The sequence below is a fragment of the Pseudophryne corroboree genome, chromosome 5 (assembly GCF_028390025.1).
Source record: "Pseudophryne corroboree isolate aPseCor3 chromosome 5, aPseCor3.hap2, whole genome shotgun sequence".
NCBI lineage: Eukaryota > Metazoa > Chordata > Amphibia > Anura > Myobatrachidae > Pseudophryne > Pseudophryne corroboree.
Genome location: NC_086448.1, coordinates 444,552,835 through 444,574,432, shown reverse-complemented (window position 1 = coordinate 444,574,432; position 21,598 = coordinate 444,552,835). Strand labels below are relative to the sequence as shown.

General features: G+C 46.4%; 1 protein-coding gene across 6 annotated transcripts in view; it reads left to right on the top strand.

Moving 5' to 3' along the window:
* LOC134927845 (uncharacterized) overlaps positions 1 to 21,275 on the top strand; it is a 491,244-nt gene extending 469,969 nt beyond the window's left edge. For 5 of the 6 annotated variants that reach the window (XM_063922906.1, XM_063922901.1, XM_063922903.1 and 2 more), the window contains 4 exons: positions 11,388 to 11,558; positions 13,022 to 13,228; positions 13,996 to 14,790; positions 20,879 to 21,275. In XM_063922906.1, the coding sequence (XP_063778976.1) occupies positions 11,388 to 11,558; positions 13,022 to 13,228; positions 13,996 to 14,790; positions 20,879 to 20,928 (1,223 nt within the window). In that variant the 3' untranslated portion in view covers positions 20,929 to 21,275. The remainder of the gene's footprint in view (positions 1 to 11,387; positions 11,559 to 13,021; positions 13,229 to 13,995; positions 14,791 to 20,878) is intronic. The other variant, XM_063922905.1, reaches the window with a different exon arrangement.
* The last annotated feature ends 323 nt before the right edge of the window (positions 21,276 to 21,598 follow it).

Below are 21,598 nucleotides of genomic sequence, written 5' to 3'. Positions count from 1 at the left end.
GGTGTCTCAAAGGCCATCAGGGGCTCTAAAACGCCCGCTACCTCAGATGGCAGACGCAGATGTCGACACGGATACTGATACCAGTGTCGACGACGATGAGTCTAATCTAATGTCCACTAGGGCCATTCGTTGCATGATTGAGGCAATGAAAGAGGTGTTACACATTTCGGATATAAACCCAGGTACCACTAAAAAGGGTATTATGTTTGGGGAGAAAAAACTACCTGTAGTTTTTCCCCCATCTGAAGAATTAATTGAAGTGTGTGAAGAAGCGTGGGCTTTCCCCGATAAAAGATTGGTAATCTCTAAAAAATTACTAATGGCGTTCCCTTTCCCGCCAGAGGATAGGGCACGTTGGGAAACACCTCCTAGGGTGCATAAAGCGCTCACACGTTTGTCTAAAAAGGTGGCACTTCCGTCTCCGGATACGGCCGCCCTGAAGGAGCCTGCGGATAGAAAGCAGGAGGCGATCCTGAAGTCTGTATATACACACTCAGGTATTATACTGACACCCTAGACAGGGACACTATTCTGCTAACCATAGAGCATATAAAAGACTCAGTCTTATACATGAGAGATGCACAGAGGGAGATCTGCCGGCTGGCATCTAAAATAAGTGCATTGTCCATTTCTGCTAGGAGAGGCTTATGGACTCGGCAGTGGACAGGGGATGCATCTCGGACCTAGTTTCCACAGCAACAACTGGGAAGTCAGCATTTTTACCCCATGTTCCCTCACAGCCTAAGAAAGCGCCGTTTTATCAGGTACAGTCCTTTCGGACCCAGAAAAACAGGCGAGGAAAAGGCGGGTCTTTTCTGTCCAGAGGCAGAGGTAGGGGAAAAAGGCTGCAACAAACAGCAGGTTCCCAGGAGCAAAAGTCCTCCCCCGCTTCTTCCAAGTCCGCCGCATGACGGTGGGGCTCCACAGGCGGAGCCAGGTACGGTGGGGGGCCGCCTCAAAAATTTCAGCGATCAGTGGGCTCGCTCACAGGTGGATCCTTGGATCTTTCAAGTAGTATCTCAGGGGTACAAGCTGGAATTCGAGACGTCTCCCCCCCGCCGTTTCCTAAAATCTGCCTTGCCAAAAACTCCCTCGGGCAGGGAGGCTGTGCTAGAGGCAAATTCACAAGCTGTATTCCCAGCAGGTGATAGTCAAGGTGCCCCTACTTCAACAAGGACGGGGTTACTATTCCACACTGTTTGTGGTACCGAAACCGGACGGTTCGGCGAGACCCATTTTAAATTTGAAATCCTTGAACACATACATAAAAAAATTCAAGTTCAAGATGGAATCGCTCAGGGCGGTTATTGCAAGCCTGGACGAGGGGGATTACATGGTATCCCTGGACATCAAGGATGCTTACCTGCATGTCCCCATTTATCATCCTCACCAGGAGTACCTCAGATTGCGGTACAGAATTGCCATTACCAATTCCAGACGCTGCCGTTTGGACTGTCCACGGCACCGAGGGTGTTTACCAAGGTAATGGCGGAAATGATGATACTCCTTCGAAAAAAGGGAGTTTTAATTATCCCGTACTTTGACGATCTCCTAATAAAGGCGAGATCCAGGGAGCAGTTGTTGGTAGGAGTAGCACTATCTCAGGAGGTGCTACACCAGCACGGTTGGATTCTGAATATTCCAAAGTCACAGCTGGTTCCGACGACACGTCTACTGTTCCTGGGAATGATTCTGGACACAGTCCAGAAAAAAGTGTTTCTCCCGGAGGAGAAAGTCAAGGAGCTGTCATCTCTAGTCAGCGACCTCCTGAAACCAAAACAGGTGTCGGTGCATCACTGCACGCGAGTCCTGGGAAAGATGGTGGCTTCTTACGAAGCAATTCCTTTTCGGCAGGTTCCATGCCAGAATCTTTCAGTGGGACCTGTTGGACCAATGGTCCGGATCGCATCTTCAGATGCATCGGCTAATAACCCTGTCTGCAAGAACCAGGGTGTCTCTGCTGTGGTGGCTGCAGAGTGCTCATCTTCTAGAGGGCCGCAGATTCGGCATACAGGACTGGGTCCTGGTGACCACGGATGCCAGCCTTCGAGGCTGGGGGGCAGTCACACAGGGAAGAAACTTCCAAGGACTATGGTCGAGTCAGGAGACTTCCCTACACATAAATATTCTAGAATTAAGGGCCATTTACAATGCCCTAAGTCAGGCAAAACCCCTGCTTCTACACCAGCCGGTACTGATCCAGTCAGACAACATCACGGCAGTCGCCCATGTAAACCGACAGGGCGGCACAAGAAGCAGAACGGCAATGGCAGAAGCCACAAGGATTCTCCGATGGGCGGAAAATCACGTGCTAGCACTGTCAGCAGTGTTCATTCCGGGAGTGGACAACTGGGAAGCAGACTTCCTCAGCAGGCACGACCTCCACCCGGGAGAGTGGGGACTTCATCCAGAAGTCTTCACACTGGTTGTAAATCGTTGGGAACGGCCACAGGTGGACATGATGGCGTCCCGCCTAAACAAAAAACTATAGATATTGCGCCAGGTCAAGGGACCCTCAGGCGATAGCGGTGGACGCTCTAGTGACACCGTGGGTGTACCAGTCAGTTTATGTGTTCCCTCCTCTGCCTCTCATACCAAAGGTACTGAGAATAATAAGAAAATGAGGAGTAAGGACAATACTCGTGGTTCCGGATTGGCCAAGAAGAACGTGGTACCCGGAACTTCAAGAGATGATCTCAGAGGACCCATGGCCTCTGCCGCTCAGACAGGACCTGCTGCAGCAGGGGCCCTGTCTGTTCCAAGACTTACCGCGGCTGCGTTTGACGGCATGGCGGTTGAACGCCGGATCCTAAAGGAAAAGGGCATTCCGGAGGATGTCATTCCTACGCTGATTAAAGCCAGGAAAGATGTAACTGTAAAACATTATCACCGCATATGGCGGAAATATGTTGCTTGGTGTGAGGCCAATAAGGCCCCAACAGAGGAATTTCAGCTGGGTCGATTTCTGCACTTCCTACAGGCAGGAGTGACTATGGGCCTAAAATTAGGCTCCATTAAGGTACAGATATCGTCTCTGTCGATTTTCTTCCAAAAAGAACTAGCTTCACTACCTGAAGTTCAGACATTTGTAAAAGGAGTGCTGCATATTCAGCCCCCTTTTGTGCCTCCAGTGGCACCCTGGGATCTCAACGTGGTGTTGAGTTTCCTAAAATCACATTGGTTTGAGCCACTAAAGACCGTGGATCTAAAATATCTCACGTGGAAAGTGGTCATGTTATTGGCCTTGGCTTCGGCCAGGCGTGTATCAGAATTGGCGGCTTTGTCATTTAAAAGCCCTTATCTGATTTTCCATATGGATAGGGCAGAATTGAGGACTTGTCCCCAGTTTCTCCCTAAGGTGGTATCTGCTTTTCACTTGAACCAACCTATTGTAGTGCCTGCGGCTACTAGCGACTTGGAGGATTCCAAGTTACTGGACGTAGTCAGGGCCTTGAAAATTTATGTCTCCAGGACGGCTGGAGTCAGGAAAACTGACTCGCTATTTATCCTGTATGCACCCAACAAACTGGGTGCTCCTGCTTCTAAGCAGACTATTGCTCGCTGGATTTGTAGCACAATTCAGCTGGCGCATTCTGCGGCTGGACTGCCGCATCCTAAATCAGTTAAAGCCCATTCTACAAGGAAGGTGGGCTCATCTTGGGCGGCTGCCCGAGGGGTCTCGGCTTTACAACTTTGCCGAGCTGCTACTTGGTCAGGGGCAAACACGTTTGCAAAATTCTACAAATTTGATACCCTGGCTGAGGAGGACCTTGAGTTCTCTCATTCGGTGCTGCAGAGTCATCCGCACTCTCCCGCCCGTTTGGGAGCTTTGGTATAATCCCCATGGTCCTTTCGGAGTTCCCAGCATCCACTAGGACGTTAGAGAAAATAAGATTTTACTCACCGGTAAATCTATTTCTCGTAGTCCGTAGTGGATGCTGGGCACCCATCCCAAGTGCGGATTGTCTGCAATACTTGTACATAGTTATTGTTCACTAAAGGGTTATTGTTATGAGCCATCTGTTGAGAGGCTCAGTTATGTTTCATACTGTTAACTGGATATGGTATCACGAGTTATACGGTGTGATTGGTGTGGCTGGTATGAGTCTTACCTGGGATTCAAAATCCTTCCTTATTGTGTCAGCTCTTCCGGGCACAGTATCCTAACTGAGGCTTGGAGGAGGGTCATAGTGGGAGGAGCCAGTGCACACCAGGTAGTCTAAAAGCTTTCTTTTAGTTGTGCCCAGACTCCTGCGGAGCCACTATTCCCCATGGTCCTTTCGGAGTTCCCAGCATCCACTACGGACTACGAGAAATAGATTTACCGGTGAGTAAAATCTTATTTTTCCCCACTCATTCCTAATTAAATTAGTATTTCTTTAGTTTTCTAACAACATGATGATTTACAAATTTACAAAATTGTATGTATATATATATATATATATATATATATATATACATACATACATACATACATACATACATACATACATACACACACACATACACACATACACACACACACATACACACATACATACAATCAATTTACTTTTCAGGATCCATAGTCTCCACAGGGTTACCTTGGGGTATGCTGGTGGCGTGGACCCAGACCATGGCATGCTTTGGGGCTCCACTAGACCACCAGGGCAAATGTATTACCGACGCTGAGGGCAGTTGTTAATGCCAGGAACCGATGGTGAATGTCAGCAAAGGGAGGCAGCACTTCCTCCTCGGTCCCTCTTCCTGCCCAGGGCGCTATTCTGTTGAGGTCTTCCTACCCTGAGCTGCTGCTTCTTCACCCTCCTTCCTCACAGAGAGATTGGGCGGCCAGTATAAGAACTCTGCAGGTCTCCAGGAACGCTGGGTTTGGGCTTCCTATATACCTCTCTTTGGAGTCAGGTTATGCTGTTTCCTACCGGCTCTGATAGCTGGGTAGTTGAGATTAGTGTAGTGTAGTGTAGTGCAGTTGAAATTTGTATTTTCTACATTGTATGTGACTTATGCCAGTTCTGCTGTCTGTACTTTTCATTATATCACTTTCCTTGTGCCTTTTCTTTGCCCACATTACAAATTTATTGTATTTGTGCAGGCTTATTGTCACATACTGTTCTCAGTTACATTCTGCACATTACCATATTGTGTGTGTACTCTCCTTGCAGTTATGTCTATCAAAGGCAAGGCAGCTAAACAGAGTGGGGCCCCTACCTTAGTGTCATGTAAGACATGTTTAGTGGAGGAATTATCTCAGGATTTATTACAAGACAGTGCACCTCTTGTGTTGTGTGCCCCCCCCCCCACCCCGTGTCAGCATGGGAGCCTCCTTGGGACTAATTTTCTCAACATGCTAGCTAAAATTGCTGACCATATTGCTGCACCGTCTGTGGCTCCCACTATGGGTCTACCTCAACATTTGCAGCCTGTTTATCAGCCCATACCAGACCCTCTGATTCCTCCTCCATGGCTGGATATGTTTTCTAACTCTACAGAGTCTGGCAGCTTTATCAGCAACATTCCATAATATATTGCAGGTCTAGGTAACACTGCCTACAACTGCCACCAAGCGTGCTGTACCATCCTCACAGTCTACGCCACTCTGATTCTGAGGAATCTTCTGCTGATTTCTATGATGCAGGCTCTCCCTCCGGGGAGAAAGAGGTGCAATCTAAATTGAATGTGGCTGCTTTAATTAGGGCAGTTCAATTCTCGCTCCAGCTAGAAGATGCTAAACTGGCACCAAAATCAAAAGATCCCTTGTGTTAACAGCAAAAAGTGGTAGTTTCTGAGTTTCCACACTCTGACCACTTCTCAAATGCTATGAATGAGGCATGGTAAACTCCTAGCAAGAAATTTTCTGTACTTAAAAGGCTGAACCTCTTTTATCTGTTAAGGGCTGCTGATTTTACAAATTGGGAAAATCCACTTCTTAGGTGACACGCTTGATTAAGATCTCCATTCTCCCCATTCCTACAGTGTCCTCCCTCAAGGATGTACCTGATAGACAGTTGGACACATATCTCAAGTCTTTATATTTACTTAAAAGCTATGGCCTAGGTAGCTAAAGCTATTGAAACTGGGCGGATGCCCTGGGAAACAGTTTCCCTTCTGAGGTGACCAAGGAACAACTGTCATTAATTGCCAACATCAGAGATGATGCCTGTTATATTGGCAAGGCTTCTCTGGATAAAGCTCTTCTAAGGCTTCAGCTGCTTCTGTCGTAGCCTGACGCATTGTTTGGCTTTGTTCCTGGAATGCAGACTCTGATTCTAAAAAGGCCCTGGAAGCACTTCCTTACAGGCAAATTTCTTTATGGACCATAATTGGACAAGATTGTCAGTAACCCGGCAACTTTTAAAACCGCTTGCCTGCCCTCAGCCTCCTCTACGCAAACTCGGACTTTGTTCTTTCGTCCTCAGGGCAAGGCCTGAGGTCAGACCTTCCCCAGACTGTCACAACACACCAAGGCTTCTGAGCCCGAACATGCGCCCAACTACCAAACCAGAGGATAAACCCTTCTTCAGTTCACCCATGCTTATTGTCGGAAGACAACAGACACCAGGGTTCAAGAAGTGGTCTCCCACAGGTATGCTTTCTCCTTCCTGAAGCATCCTCCCAGACAATACTCTCCTACCAGTCTAACAGCAGACCGACGCTGAAGAGGGTCATTCAATACTTGCCACACTCGGGAGTCATAACTCCCATCCCCGTGTCTCAACAGGGCCAGGGGTTTTATTTTATGCTCTCTTTGGTTCCGAAACCCAATGGGTCTCATCGTCCCACCAAGCCTGCAAGGGGCTTCATTGCGCCGCAGCCCCCAAGCCCCCCCCCCCCTCCCCCGCGCCATCATTCATCGGCTGGGATCCCGGCATCGGGATGCTGATCGCCAAGATCGCGCTCTACGGTAATACGGCCCCAACCTGCCAGAACATCATCTTCCACCCATTTCTGCAATCTTCATCCTGAGGTCCTCAACTGGGAATCAGACTTCCTCAGTCACCAGGATGTGAACGCCAGAGAGTGGTCTCTACACCTGGATGTCTTTCAGCTTCTGGTAATTTAATGGGGTCTTTCGAACGTGGACCTCATGGCCTCCAGACATAACCACAAGGTACCCGTGTATAGATCCAGGATGAGGGATCCAGAAGCAAAACTTTTGTGGCTGCCCTAACAGTACCATTGTCCTTTCGCCTGGCATATCTCTTTCCTCTGGTATTCCCTTCCCAGAGTGCTATGCAAATTCAAAGAGGAAGGTGGAACAATCATCCTGGTGGCTCCAGTATGGCCTCAGTCATCTATCCCAAGGGATAAAGGGTTTTCCGGTTCAGTTATTCAAACGATGCTTCATGCTCAGAAACCTGCATCAGCTCACATATATTACTGTATATGGCGTATATGGCACTCTTACTTTCAGTGGTGTGCTCATCTACACTATGATCCTCTGGTGTTTCGGATATCTAGACTCCTAGCATTTGTACAGACGGGCCTTGACATGGAATATGAAGGAAAGGATATACCAGCGCTGGCTGTTTTGTCAATAATAAACAATTAGGCTTATATTAATATATATAACATTTAATAAAAGTTGTAAACATTAAAAACACATTATGCAACAATTCATGGTGTTTTAAAAAAAGCCACTGGTGGCAAATAAACTATTATGTTGGATTAAACCACAGTCTCACAGTAATCAGTATTAGTTTTTACCAGATTAGTTGGTGGGGAAAATAATCCCTTATTCTTGCTGACTGTAATGTCCTTAGATAGAAAAGGATCCAATTTCCAGAGAAGAACCAGGACCTTTGGGAGATAGCACTGTCCTATTTGAATCAGCTGGAATATCCTTTGAGTGCTGATGCAGTGATAGAATGAATACAGGTAGGAATAGGCAGTCCCTTAATCTCCTCAGCTGGGATGTCCTTTAATGCTGGGAATGGGTCCTACTTGTACAGGGGCGGATCCAGAAGAAAATGATAGGGGGGGCACCATGGAAGGGGCAAGTACATTTGCGTGCGGCTTCGGTGCATGTGAGGTGGAGCTACTTATACAATGCCCACAGTTGTAGCGCTCATTATGCAATGTCCACTGTACTGGTAGTGCCCCTTATATAGACCCCATAGTAGTGGTGTCCCTTATGCAATGCCCGTATTGCCCCCAGTAGTAATGTTGCCTGTAGTAATGCCCCCAGTCATTATGCCCCCAGTGGTAATGCGCCTGCAGTTATGACCCCAGTAGTTTAGCCACCAGTAGTAATGCCCCCCTATAGTTTGCCCCATTGTAGTTTAGCCCCTGTAGTTATGCCCCCCTTATAGTTTAGCCACCAGTAGTAATGCCCCCCTGTAGTTTGCCCAATTGCAGTTTAGCCCCTGTAGTTATGCCCCCCTTATAGTTTAGCCTCCAGTAGTAATGCCCCCAATAGTTTGGCCCCTGTAGTTATGCCCCCAGTAGTTTGGCTCCCCCTGTAGTTTTGCCCCCAAGTAGTAATGCCCCTGTAGTTTAGCCCCCAAGTAGTAATGCCCCCAATAGTTTGGCCCATGTAGTTATGCCCCCAGTAGTTTGGCCCCCAAGTAGTAATGCCCCCTGTAGGTGCCCCCCAGTAATAATGCCCCCAGTAGCTGCCCCCCCAGTAATAATGCCCCCAGTAGCTGCCCCCCCAGTAGTGATGCCCCCAGTTATAATGCCCCCAGTAGTAATGCCCCCCTCAGTAGTAATGCCCCTTGTTGATGCCCCCCCCCCAGTAGTAATGCCCATTGTTGGTGCCCCCCCCAGTAGTAATGTCCCCCCGTAGTTTCCCCCAGGAGATGCCCCCGCTGCATTAAGGAAGAAAAAAACATAATACTTACCGAGCCCCGTTCCCGCGCCGCTGCAGTCCTCCTTCTGGCTGGCGTCCTCTCCTCAGTACTGTGAGAGAGACGTCATGACTGACGTCTCTCCCATAGCGCACGGCGCAGTGACAGCGCCGGAAGCCGGAGCTCAGTACTGAGCTCCTGCCTCCGGCTACCGCTGTGCAGGGGGACGGGCGCCCGCTGGTAACACAATCTCAGCGGGCGCCCGTCATCTCCCTGTGCGGCGCCGACGCCGCGGGGGGGGGGGGGGGAGCCACAAATGACAGGGGGGGCACGGGCCCGAGTGCCCCCCCCTGGATCCGCCACTGTACTTGTAGATAAATGTATAGAGATCTTTGAGAGATGACACTCTCCTGGTCTATCAGCTGGGGTGTCCTTTAAAGTGCTGATGTAGTTGCAAAGTAGCAAGTGATGAGATACTTATCAAATGAAGTTCTGGTTCATAGAATGGCTGGAGACCGTGGATTCCAACAGTTGTGTCATCAGTGGCGTGCAAACTCAACGCGTTTCGCTGGTATATAATATATGTCCAGCTTCCTCAGGAGTATCTTGACATGGGTCTCCGCCTTGCTTCTTCTTTAAGGTTCAGGTCTCCGCTCTGTTCACTGGTTTCAGGAAAGACTTGCTCCCTTACCAGATGTAAGTATCTTCTTTCAGGGGGTACTCTGGATGCAGCCTCTTTTTGTTCCTCCCAGCTTCTTGGGATTTGTCATTGGTTCTTCGGTCCTTGCAACAGCCACCCTCTAAACCACTGGATGCTGTTGACCTTAAATTGTTGACTGCAAAGACTCTTCCTCCCAGCTATTACCTCTGCCCGCAGAGTCTCTGACTTGGGGGCACTCTCTTGCCCCCCCCCCCCTTTTGATTTGCATCATGACAGGGCTGTTCTTCGGACTTAGCAGGGATACCTACCTAAGGTGGTGCCCATGTTCCATATCAACGGGGCAATTGTGGTACCAGCCTTCCATGAATCTGTCCTTTCACCGGAGGAAGCTTCGTTGGACCACGTGGTCCATACTCTAAAGATTTATGTGAACTGTACTAGTTTCATTAGGGAAAACTGTTTCCTTGTTCGTCCTCTATGGATTCCACAAGCTTGACTCGCCAGCTAATAAGCAAATCTTGGCTCGTTTGCTCCGCATAACCATCTCCCAGGCTTACATGCAAGCTGATCTTCTAGTACCAAGTTCAGCCCCTGCTCACTCTACTCGCTTTGTGGGATCTTCATGGGCAGCCCGCGTCTGTTGAACAACTATTGAACAACGCTATGTGGTCTTCCGCCCGCATGTTTCTTAGGTTCTATGCCTTTGATACGTTTTCCTCTCAGTTTGCAATCTTTAGCTGTTATGTCCTCCTTTCAGCTTAGGAGCGTTCCCGCCCAACTGCTTTGGGACATCCCCAAGGTAACCCTGTGGAGACTAGGACCCTGAAGAAGAAATGAAAGAGTTATGGTAAAATTTACTTTCGTTAACTCTTTTTCTTCGAGGTCCATAGGATCCACAGGACATGTGTTTCATGTGTGTGCCATTCTTCCTTCTCTCCTCTCCAGCTCCTGCTTTGGGATTGTTAACTAAAACTTAAGAGCCTGAGCTGTTGATGGGGTATGAGGGGATCCTCAGTGCATCCTTGGAGCTGTTTAGTGCCTGTCTTGGTCTCCACCAGCATAACCCAAGGTAACCCTGTGGATCCTATGGACCTTGAAGAAAAATACTTAATAAGGGTAAGTTTTACCATAACTCAGATAGATATAGATCTTTCATTCCACAATGAAACTTGAGTGTTTTAAAAAAAAATCTTTGTACCATATTTTTGCTAGCTTAATGGAGTTTTGGTCCCCCCACCCCACCCCCAATGGAAACCTGCATGTTAAGCTTTACGTGCCTCATCACTGAGCTTGCCAAAAGCTGGTATGTAATAAAAAATACTCCGTTTATGAGGAGATGCGGAAATACGTATTACCGCCGCATGGGATGCAGAATGTCAGTATACCGACATCAGCATCCCGAGCTGTAGAATGCTGGCAGGCAGGTGAGCGCAACAAAGCCTGTTGCGGGCTCGGTGGCGAGCTAAGCCCGCCACAGGTTCTAATCTCCCTCCATGGGTTTCGTGGACACCCATAGAGGGGGAATTACCTACCTTGCCAGTATACCGGCGGCTGTATAGCGACCCCGTCGGGATCACGGTGTCGGCATAGTGACAGCCGGGATCCCGACAAGCAGAATGCAGTCTGAAACCTGTGTATTTTTGTGAATGTATAATGTAGGTCTTAGTTTTACAAAGAGCAAGTACAGAAAAAAAATTAAAATTAGGTAAATAGCTTGCTAGTGAAATTTATTTAGATTTGATTGTTAGAAGGAAAATATCCCCAATGTGAGTATATTTTAATATTCATGTGAACAATATGTTGAATGTACACAGGAAAAAAAAAGTTATTTTAAATGACGTTCTATTCTCTTTTAAGCATTATTACTGAAATTATTTGGAATGTATGGTTTGTATATACATGTACTTGAGCTTAATATAGTTCTACCTGCTTTCTTTTAGATCACAAGAGCAGAATGAAATTTGTGTGGAATACAAAGGAGTCCATCCCATCTGCTAATGAAGCTAAAGTGTCCCCTTCAGAGAAAAGTTCTGTCAAAGGAGACTCTGGGACAAGAAAGAGAGCAAGAGATGACTCCACAGATCCATTGCCCAAATTTACTTTTTCCATAGGTGATTTGTGGAAGTAACAATTATCACACACTGGAGCTTGGCAGCATGGCACAAAGAGCGAAGTTATCAGATGTTAGCAGCATGAGGGTGTTTTCTCTGCAGTCTACAGTAGAAAAAAAAAGCTCAATGTGTAACATTCAAATATACAGTACATATAAAATATGCTGTAGTGCTTGGTGAGTGTCCACTTGTTTAATTTAGTAATAAATGGGAGAAACTGAATCCTGGCAGTCGAAATACTGATGTCGGAATGCTGGCACAGTCACCACGAATGACATCACAATCCTGGTGCAGGCATCAAGACATCCAGAACGAGTGACTGCAGGGCCGGGGGAGGTTAGGTTTAGTCTGCGGGTGGGAGGGTTAGTCGGTAAGCCGGCGGTTGGGCTCCCGGCGCCGGTATGCTGGTCGCCGGGAGCCCAACCGCCGGAAAGCCGTAGTGAACCTCCGGGAAGGGTTAAAACGGAAGGTTGGCATACTTACATGACCCCCCTGTTAGGATTTTAACCATCGGGATGCCGCAATCTGTATTCTGACTACTGACATTTCAGCCCAAACCTAGAGAAAGTACTATAAAGGTCCATACGCACTAGATGAGAAAATAAGATACCGCTAAGAAGGGCAATTCTGAACTAGATCTTTTACAATCTTGTCTAGTGTGTATGCTCAGTATCGTACCCCTCCTTCGTCTGAACATGCACAGACAAGGGAGGTCCTCGTTAACGACAGCAGCATGGGCGTCGTTCCCCCCGTCGCGCCCCTTTCCCCCCCCCCATCATCGCTCCCTTCCCCACTGGCATTGGCAAGTATAAAATTAGCGTAGGTGGGGGCTCATTTAGTGTACATGGACCTTTAGGGAGGCACAATAGAGATAGATAGATAGATAGTTATATATAGAGAGAGAGAGAGAACGAGGATGCGGCACTCAAGGCTTAATTAATGCACGTGAACACAAGCTGTTTCAGCTGAAACAGCTTGTGTTCATGTGCATTAATTAAGCCTCTAGTGCCACATCCTCGTTCTCTATATCAAATTCATTTATGAGGGCACCAGCTGCAGTTGTGCTTTTGCTTTCGTAGCGCCAAACTCTGCTTGTTGTGTGTGTGTGTGTGTGTATATATATATATCTATCTATCTATCTGTGTGCGTGTGTGTGTGTATATATATATATATATATATATCTCTGTGTGTGTGTGTGTGTGTGTGTGTGTGTGTATATATATATATATATATATATATATCTATATATCTAATATAGATAGATAGATCGACATGTATTTTATAAAGGGAGTTCAGAAAGTTCCTCCTCAGTGACTGTGCTAAGCAGGTCTCGCAAAGAATGTGTGCTAAGTAATATGAAAGCATTGGTTTTTTTTTTCTTTAAACCTTAGTACCCAAGGCACACTAACATTCCAGGTTTTAGTGATATCCATGTTGTAATTATTAATCTTTATTTAATTTAGAAGCTTCAGAGAAGAAGCCAAAGACATCAGGTTTGCAACAAGAGCAGCACACACCCATTGCGTCTTCGTCTACGTCTCACACAGAACAAGCAGTATTGTCCAGTAGTGAATTAAAGGAGACCACTGAAGCAACACACCGTACTACAAAAGTCAGTTGGAGTGTTTCTGAGGAGACCCGTTTAAGACGTATCAGGCAGAATAGTACTGGTAAGTGTAAAGAATTGTGCACAGAACTGACAATGTTTTCCTTTTTCTTTCTTTTTTTTTTTTTTTAAAGCAGAAACACTGTTTACAGTTTTGCAAGGCATAGGCATGTTCAAGCATATAAAATATTACACACAGTGATGCGCAAAATACAAGACATATCCCATCACACTACCATGAGCATCCACTACAATATATAGGTGTTCGTACAAACACGTGCATGAATATGAATGTAAAAGAGATACAATTAGGAGCAAAAGATAAAAGAAAAGGGTTCCTGGCACTCACCCATCAGACAATGCAATGGGAGGATCGCCCACAAGAATGCGAGTTTGATGCCACTGGGTCAGACACAGGCTATGATAAATTTTGGATTGTGTTAGGTTGGCAATAAAAAGTTGCAATAAAACTTAATTTCTCCCTGTAGAACTGAAAATTAATAGAGGTTGGGTGCATCCATTCTTACAGAATGGTCTTTATAGCCGCAGTACTACTACTGCCTGGAGTAAGTCTCTGCCTCCTTGGAAAAATACCCAGTGCGGCCCACTTGGGTAAAAGGCACAAAGCTAACCTAGTGGGTCTATAGCAAGTTTTGAGGGGCTAGAGGGCTTCCTTGACTGGTGCTAAACTTTGATAAGGGCCACACATCCTAGGGTGTGACTGTATAACCTGACAGATGTGACATGGCGTGTGCCAATTCTTACACTGTTACTTCTCGGTTTTAGATGATTTAAAGTTAATACATTAAAAATATATGCATTGTTTTTTAGATATTGCAAAATGGGAGGCTCTTTTTACAGAACATAATCCTGACAAGACCCATTCCAAAATCTCTTGGGGCACAAAATCACAGTTGATAAATTTGGAAGTAGAAGAAGTGGATGAAAAGAAGGAAAAGGTCAGGAGAGATTCTCTGGAGGCACTGTCCACATTCACATTGTTCTCTGCCAGCAGTTCAGTCACTTCACCTTTTTTATCATATAAAAGTCAACTTCCAAAAGTTAAAAAGTCACACAGCAAGTGTGAAGACAAAGTATCCCATGATGCAATTGATGATCTAGAGCATGAACAACAAGAATTCTCATGTTCAACATCTTCACATTTAGTTAATGTAACTATGACAGAGACATCAAATAATAATCTGATGGCTACTGATGCAGACCAGCATGATGGTGAATGTAGTCCAGTTTTCAACGTAGCTGGGAACTCTGATCTTCAAGATAATGCAGCTGAATCCCATCAAAATTCAAACTTTGAAATTACTTGTGATCATTTATCTAATGTGAATACTGATATGGAATCTACAAGTGGATTCAATCAAGAAGTTGATACACACTCTATTCACAATTTTGATTTGGAAACATGTGCAAGTGGGCATTCAGATACCAATATTGATGCTCGGGATTCCCCTTCATCTGTCTCAGATAGTACATTGCCATCAAGCAAGTTGCAAGATTATGGAAGAAACCTCAGTCCAGAAGTACTTCAGCTTTTTAAAGGAAAAGATAAAGAAAGTATTATTCATATTCTGAAGACCCTCTCACCGTTTTACCCAGCGCTTCAAGGTATGCACTCTTATTCTTCTTAAATCTTAATGTGGGGATTTTTTTATGTTTTTATTACGAAAATCACACAAATCAATTACAATAGACAAGGCATGGTAAATGTAATGTAAGTAACACATTAAACAAGAAATCCAGATGCACAAAAATGCTCTAACCAAGGTTACGAAAGGTTACAAGCTACAAATTTAAAAGGATATCATTAAGAATGTCCACCATTCTGAAAGTCTTGCTTAGATACCAAAGGTTGAAATGACGAGTGAGAGCAGAGTAGATAAAGGGGCATATGTAATAGCGTCCGATTTTGCCTGAGGTGCGGGAGGCCGGCTGATCCCCAATGGTTTTTTTTAAAGCGACAATCATTTACAAGGCAACCCATAAGAATTTGGTAGATCCCTGTATAGGTCCCTTAACCGTGAAGCCAATAACTAGCACTTCCTAGCTACGTATTCCATAATTTGACCTTGCATCACCAGTTTAGAGGCTGTCCAAAATAGATTACTATTGTCCTCATGCTCAAGATGATCATCATCAATGTATTCAGGAAAGGCCTTTCTATATGTACCCGAAAGTTACTCGACTTTGCCAGAAAAGCTGGAAACCTCCAATTAAAAAACATGGATAGAAGCGAATGTAAAGCTAAGGTAAAACACACTGGGGCATGATCAGATATGGTTATTAGTTCAATACAAGGGTCTACCACGCTTGACTGAAATTATAAAAAAATGAATATGTGAAGAAGTATGGTGAGGATGAGAATAAAAGTTATATTACTGGAATGTGGGATGTTGGCATCCCCAGCATCACACAGCTGCATAGAGCTAGTGAACAAGCACCAAGAGGAAGGTGGTGCCCCCCTACCCCCACCAGATCTCATCGACTTCTATAAAACAGGGGATAGGACCCCCCCCCCCTTTCGCCCATTCCTAGCGTAAAGACTAGACTGGGCATATACTGCGGTCAGAGTACAGCGCACATCATGTAAAGTCATACTAATAAAAATATAAGGCCCTTCAGGATCAAGCAGACTATCACTAAGTGAGATGTTTGTGAAACAAAATAAGAACCTCTCTGTGAATGAGGCCACCTTTTAGTCCCCTATCCAGCTATCTTGGAGAGTATTGGAATCTGTGGACCTCCAATGAGTTTCTTGTAAAAGTGCCACATCAGGTCTGAGACATTTAACAGAAGCAAACACTTTTCTTAATGTTTTACATATTTATTTCTCTGCAGGTATTAAGACAAACTATTTACACACATTCCATGTCAGTCTCTCTGGGTTATTTTTTTAATGACTAGTTGACATCCTAATACTTTATGAAAGCTGCCCATTAATTGCAGTCTCAACCTAGACATGGAAGGGAAATACACAGGTGAGTTTAGGAGAGCAAGGAAAAGAGAAAACTGGCGAAATAAAATGGAAGTGGCGTGTAAGATTAAATAAAGAATAATGTATGCAGCATATATTGTATTGCGTATCAGTAGCAGCATAGTTAATTTACATCAGTTGTTGGTCTCTGTGTGTGTTTATGTGCTAGAAAACAAGGCAAGCCTAACATAAAATGGCAACATATTTCTGCTGCGGGGTACACTGGGCTCCACAAGTCTGGACAATGGGGTGTTAGAGTGGGATCTTGATCCGAGGCACCAACAGGCTCAAAGCTTTGACCTTCTTCCCAAGATGCATAGCGCCGCCTCCTATATCACCCCGCCTCCCAGCACAGGAGCTCAGTTTGTTAGTTGGTGCTGCAGTAAGCAGGCACTTAATAGAGGGGCTGCTCCAAGCAGCCCTAAGAAAAGCTTTTTATGAGGTAAAAAGTGAAGACTTCAAGGGCAGCAGCAGGGGTAAATATCTTCTGACATTCTCTGCTGCAGCTCCAGCTCTTCCCAGCAGCGCTGTACACTCCCGAGCCCTGGTTGCCGGGTACCTACAGCGGAGGCTCCGGTTTACTTCACGTTAGGCACACACGGCTGGGGCTCTCCAGGATCGCGTGGCCGCGCTTCGGGAGGTGGTAAGTGGGTCCCGCTCGCGGGACCCGGTCTTTATCGCGATCCGGCGCGGTCAGTGGGAGGCGGGCCGCGCGCGCTGGCGGTGGACACTGTGGCAGTACAGGCGATCCCACTAGATCACCAGGGCATGGGTGCAGGTCAGGTTTTCTCTTAAAACTGATTTTAATATCGCCCACAGTACCCGGTGGTTTTGCCAGCAAGGGGGATAAGGCTTAGACCAGAAGCCCCTCCCCCAGCCCCAGGGCGCCATTTCCAGCAAGTGTTCCCGCCCTGGAGCTGCATCTCTGTCTTTCCACACTCCCTGTCAGTGTCTGCGGCGCCATTACTCCTCAGCTCACTGTTCCTGGGACTGCTTGAGCAAATCCTCCTATGTAAAGCCGCCTGGTTGTCAGCGCTGTGCCTTTACATGACACTTAAGTATTCTACCTGCCTTTTTAGTCAGTGTTAGTTAAGAAAAAGTGCATTTAGTCAGGGGTTTATAGTACAATTACCCTGTGATATACATCCAGTTTCTTACTGTGTAGTGTTATATCTATTGACTATATAGCTGTGTAAGCTAGTCCAGTGCAGTATTATTGTCTGTAATAACCTCTGCATTGTACAAACTGTGACTATTTGTGTGTGCATTGATAGCTGAGTGGTGTCCATCTCGTATCTTTCACTCAACTTGCTATCCCTGTATTCTATAACCTGAGGGGGCTTGGTGCGTCAGGTGTTATTTAATATAAGATTTTCACAAAGATATACTGTATTACGTATTTTTCTCTGTGATTTAGTCACCATATCTCTCCTTTATCTCTGCTGGTGCTGACTACACTGCGCAGGGGTTTGGGTTTAGGGATATAGTGCTGCTAATAATTGTACTGTGTTACCTCATACTGCAAGTTATATCATGTCTGCTTCTGAGGGTAACGGTTCTGGGGCGGAACACACTGCTGGTGTTGCTGAAGCCACAGGCACATATAGGGAGAATATAGCAGCTGTGGGCTCTGGTTCTGGGGTCTCCTTGCCCCCCAGTGGGACTGTGGCAACGGAGGCACATACTAACCCTCCGTGGGCCGCTTTTTCCACGCTTCTGCATACGCTAGTTCATAAACTAACACCCCCTATGGGACCCCCAATGCCGGTACAACCGTATGTGGTCCCTGCAGCTAACCCGCCGTGGGCGGACGATTTATCTGCTCATTTAAAGAAGTTGAACCAGTCCCTGACTACTAAAAAGTCTGACCAACGCTCACCCAAGAGGTCCTATAAGCGAGCGCTCGTCTCCTCACAATCCACTGCTGTCACTGACACCTCGTCTGATGAAGACAGCACATACACTGACCCCACAGGTTCTGACTCAGATACGGCTGATGGGGAGGGTAGTTCACTTGTGGATATTCCTGATCTTTTGGAGGCTATTAAGTTAATTCTGCAGATTACGGATGATCCCGAGCCATCCGTTCCTCCTAAAAACCAGATAGGTTCAAGCGTCAGAAGGTGATTAAACAAGTTTTACCTCACTCTGACCACCTAGTGGATATACGTCAGGAACTCTGGCAAAGCCCGGGTACGAAGTTTGTGCCTCAAAAGAAGATGTTTGCTCGCTATCCCCTTGCGCCAGAGCTGTCTAAGAATTGGGAAACGCCTCCTCCAGTAGACTCACATGTGGCTAGTATGGTGGTTTCCTCAGCTCTACCTGTCACTACCGTCACGTCTCTAAAAGAGCCCACGGATAAACGTGTCGAGGGTTGTCTAAAAGCGATTTGCACCCTCACGGGTGCTGCACAAAGGCCCACTATTGCAGCTACATGGGCGGCAGAGGCTATTGAAGCATGGGCCTTGGAGTTAGAGGCTGAAATCTCCTCTGACCATGCTAGACATGAACATGCTAGACAATATTGCTTGTCATATATTGTCACAGCTTCTCGATATATTAAAGAGGCGGCTTCTGATGCCGGTATCCTAGCAGCCAAGGCCTCTACTACGTCAGTCCTGGGTCGCAGGATATTGTGGCTGAGATCCTGGTCTGTGGATCTGGACTCTAGAAAAACACTGGAGGTACTCCCTTTCAAAGGGGATATTCTGTTTGGGGAGGATTTAAATAAGATAGTGGCTGACTTGGCTATTGCCAAAACTGCCTGTCTGCCTAATACAGCTCCTTCTGTGTCGAAGGCCAAAGGCACATCCTTTCGCCCCTTTCGTCCTTCAGGTAAAGAAAAAGGTCAGGCGTACCATAAGCAGGCCCGCACTTCCAAACCTGGTAAGCCGAAGCCCAAAAGAGCCTGGGCTGCCCGTCGGCCAGCAGCCAAGACCGATAAGCCTGCCGCATGACGGGGCGGGCCTCCCCCTGGGGGATCCCAGGGTGGGGGGCCGGCTTCTAGGGTATACCCAGGAATGGTTGAAGACCACTTCAGATGCCTGGGTACGGGAAGTCGTCACTCGAGGTTACGCCATAGCCTTCAAAAACCGACCCTCTCATCGATTTTGCCAGACAGACGTCCCGTCGGACCAGACAAAGGCAAACACTCTGCATTCGGTTGTACAGACCCTCCTGGATACAGGAGTCGTAGTACAGGTGCCTCTTGCTCAGAGGGGCCGGGGGTACTATTCTCCACTGTTTCTAGTCCCGAAACCGAATGGGTCCTCCTGGCCCATTCTCAACCTCAAGGCACTGAACAAGTTTGTGAAGGTTTCCAAGTTCCGTATGGAAACCCTTCGCTCTATAGTTCTGGCTTTGGAACCTGGGGACTACATGGTCTCCCTGGACATACAGGATGCTTACCTGCATATTCCTATAGCAGCGTCACATCAGCAATACCTGAGGTTCGCTATTGGCAACCTCCATTACCAGTTTCGGACATTACCTTTTGGTTTAACAACGGCTCCGCGAGTCTTCACCAAAGTGATGACGGTGGTACTCCGCCGTCAAGGGGTCAGGATACTGCCGTATCTGGACGACTTGTTAATCCTGGCAAATTCCCCAGATCTTCTCCTGCGTCATCTGGATATGACGGTCCGGTTTCTACAAGCCCACGGGTGGCTCATCAACTGGAAGAAATCCTCCCTGCTCAGAGCATGGTGCATCTGGGAGCGCTGTTGGACACTCACAACAAAAGGTTGTTCTTGTCTCAGGAGAAAGACCTGAAACTTCAGGACAGGATTCGTTGCTTCCTTTCTCGTCCGCAAGTGTCGATACATTCGGCAATGCAGGTGCTGGGCCTCATGGTGTCAGCATTCGACATGGTGGAGTATGCTCAATTCCATTCTCCCCCCCCCCCCCCCCTCCCATCCCAGAAGCTGATTCTAGCCAAGTGGGATGGCCTGCCTCACCGGATCAGGTCTCACATGATCTCCTTGACTCCGTAGGTCCGTCTGTCACTGCTCTGGTGGCTCCTGGACCGACAATTGTGCAGAGGCCGTCCCTTCTGGATATCCAACTGGGTCCTGTTGATGACAGATGCCAGTCTAAGAGGTTGGGGCGCGGTGCTGGAGCAGCACTCCTTGCAGGGTGCTTCCTTTGGACGCCGGTTTCTTGTGCCCGCTACAGTGCGTCCCCTCTCATAAGGAACTGCTTTAGGACATCCCCATTGTCCAGACTTGTGGAGCCCAGTGTACCCCGCAGCAGAAAATGAGTTTTACCCTTGTTAAAACTCTCTCTGCGAGGTACACTGGGCTCCACAAGGCGCCCACCCTGACACACTTAGCTTCTTCGGGTTGGTATGGCATTAGTCGCTGACACTTCTCTTGTCGTGAGAGTGTGGTGTATGTGGCTACTAACCGTTGTCGTCTCTCTTCCTGCTACTGCATTGGGCTGGTTAACTAAACTGAGCTCCTGTGCTGGGAGGCGGGGTGATATAGGAGGCGGCGCTATGCATCTTGGGAAGAAGGTCAAAGCTTTGAGCCTGTTGGTGCCTCGGATCAAGATCCTACTCTACACCCCATTGTCCAGATTTGTGGAGCCCAGTGTTCCTCACAGAAAGAGTTTTAACAAGGGTAAGTTCTTACCATAAAACTCGTTTTTTGGCTGTTGTAAAAGTACATTTAGAGATAAATGATTCTTTGTGTTTCTAAAATGTATGTTTTTTTTTTTTTTTAGAAATGAATCTTGAAATATTTGCAAAAGAGCTAAGGGGCGATTCTCCGTGATGCACGGGACAGCTACGCAAATTCAAACGACATACTTCTCTAAAATACCAAGATTTTAGTGGGTCTTAACTTGTAGGGTAAGGCATTGCTAATAAGCAATTACGTTTTCATGTAACAATTTCTTAACAGACCATTTACACAGGACTTTACGTTCACTTTCTGGAGAATCACCCTAAGTGGCAATGGTACAACACACTGATCTCTGCCCAACCAAATGTGTAAGATAATGTGTTATTTAACATGGCTCATATTTGTGTACAATGATGTTAGCAATAGATGACCATCATTACTTTTGTTTTCAAAATGTTTGTTAATTTTGTTCCGAATAAAAGAAAATGTTGTTACAATTACTTATTTAGGCTTGCATTATCAGGTATGCAATTTACATTCACATACAGGAGTTAAGCTGTTTACACACTATAAGTATATTATCTGGCCAATCTGTCTGGTTGGAGAGAAAATCTGGTAATACTGTATGTGAGAGTAAATAACTATCAACCATTTTCTCCCAAAAGCTGATAAATGGACAGAAATAGTTGTTCAGATAAATTGATTAAGTCAAATGGATTTTACCAATTTGTCTGAACGCTCATTTTTTGTGTGTTTTCCAGTGTTTAGGAGCAAATGGCAAATTATCATTTGCTCCCATACATTACCAGATTTCTCCGGC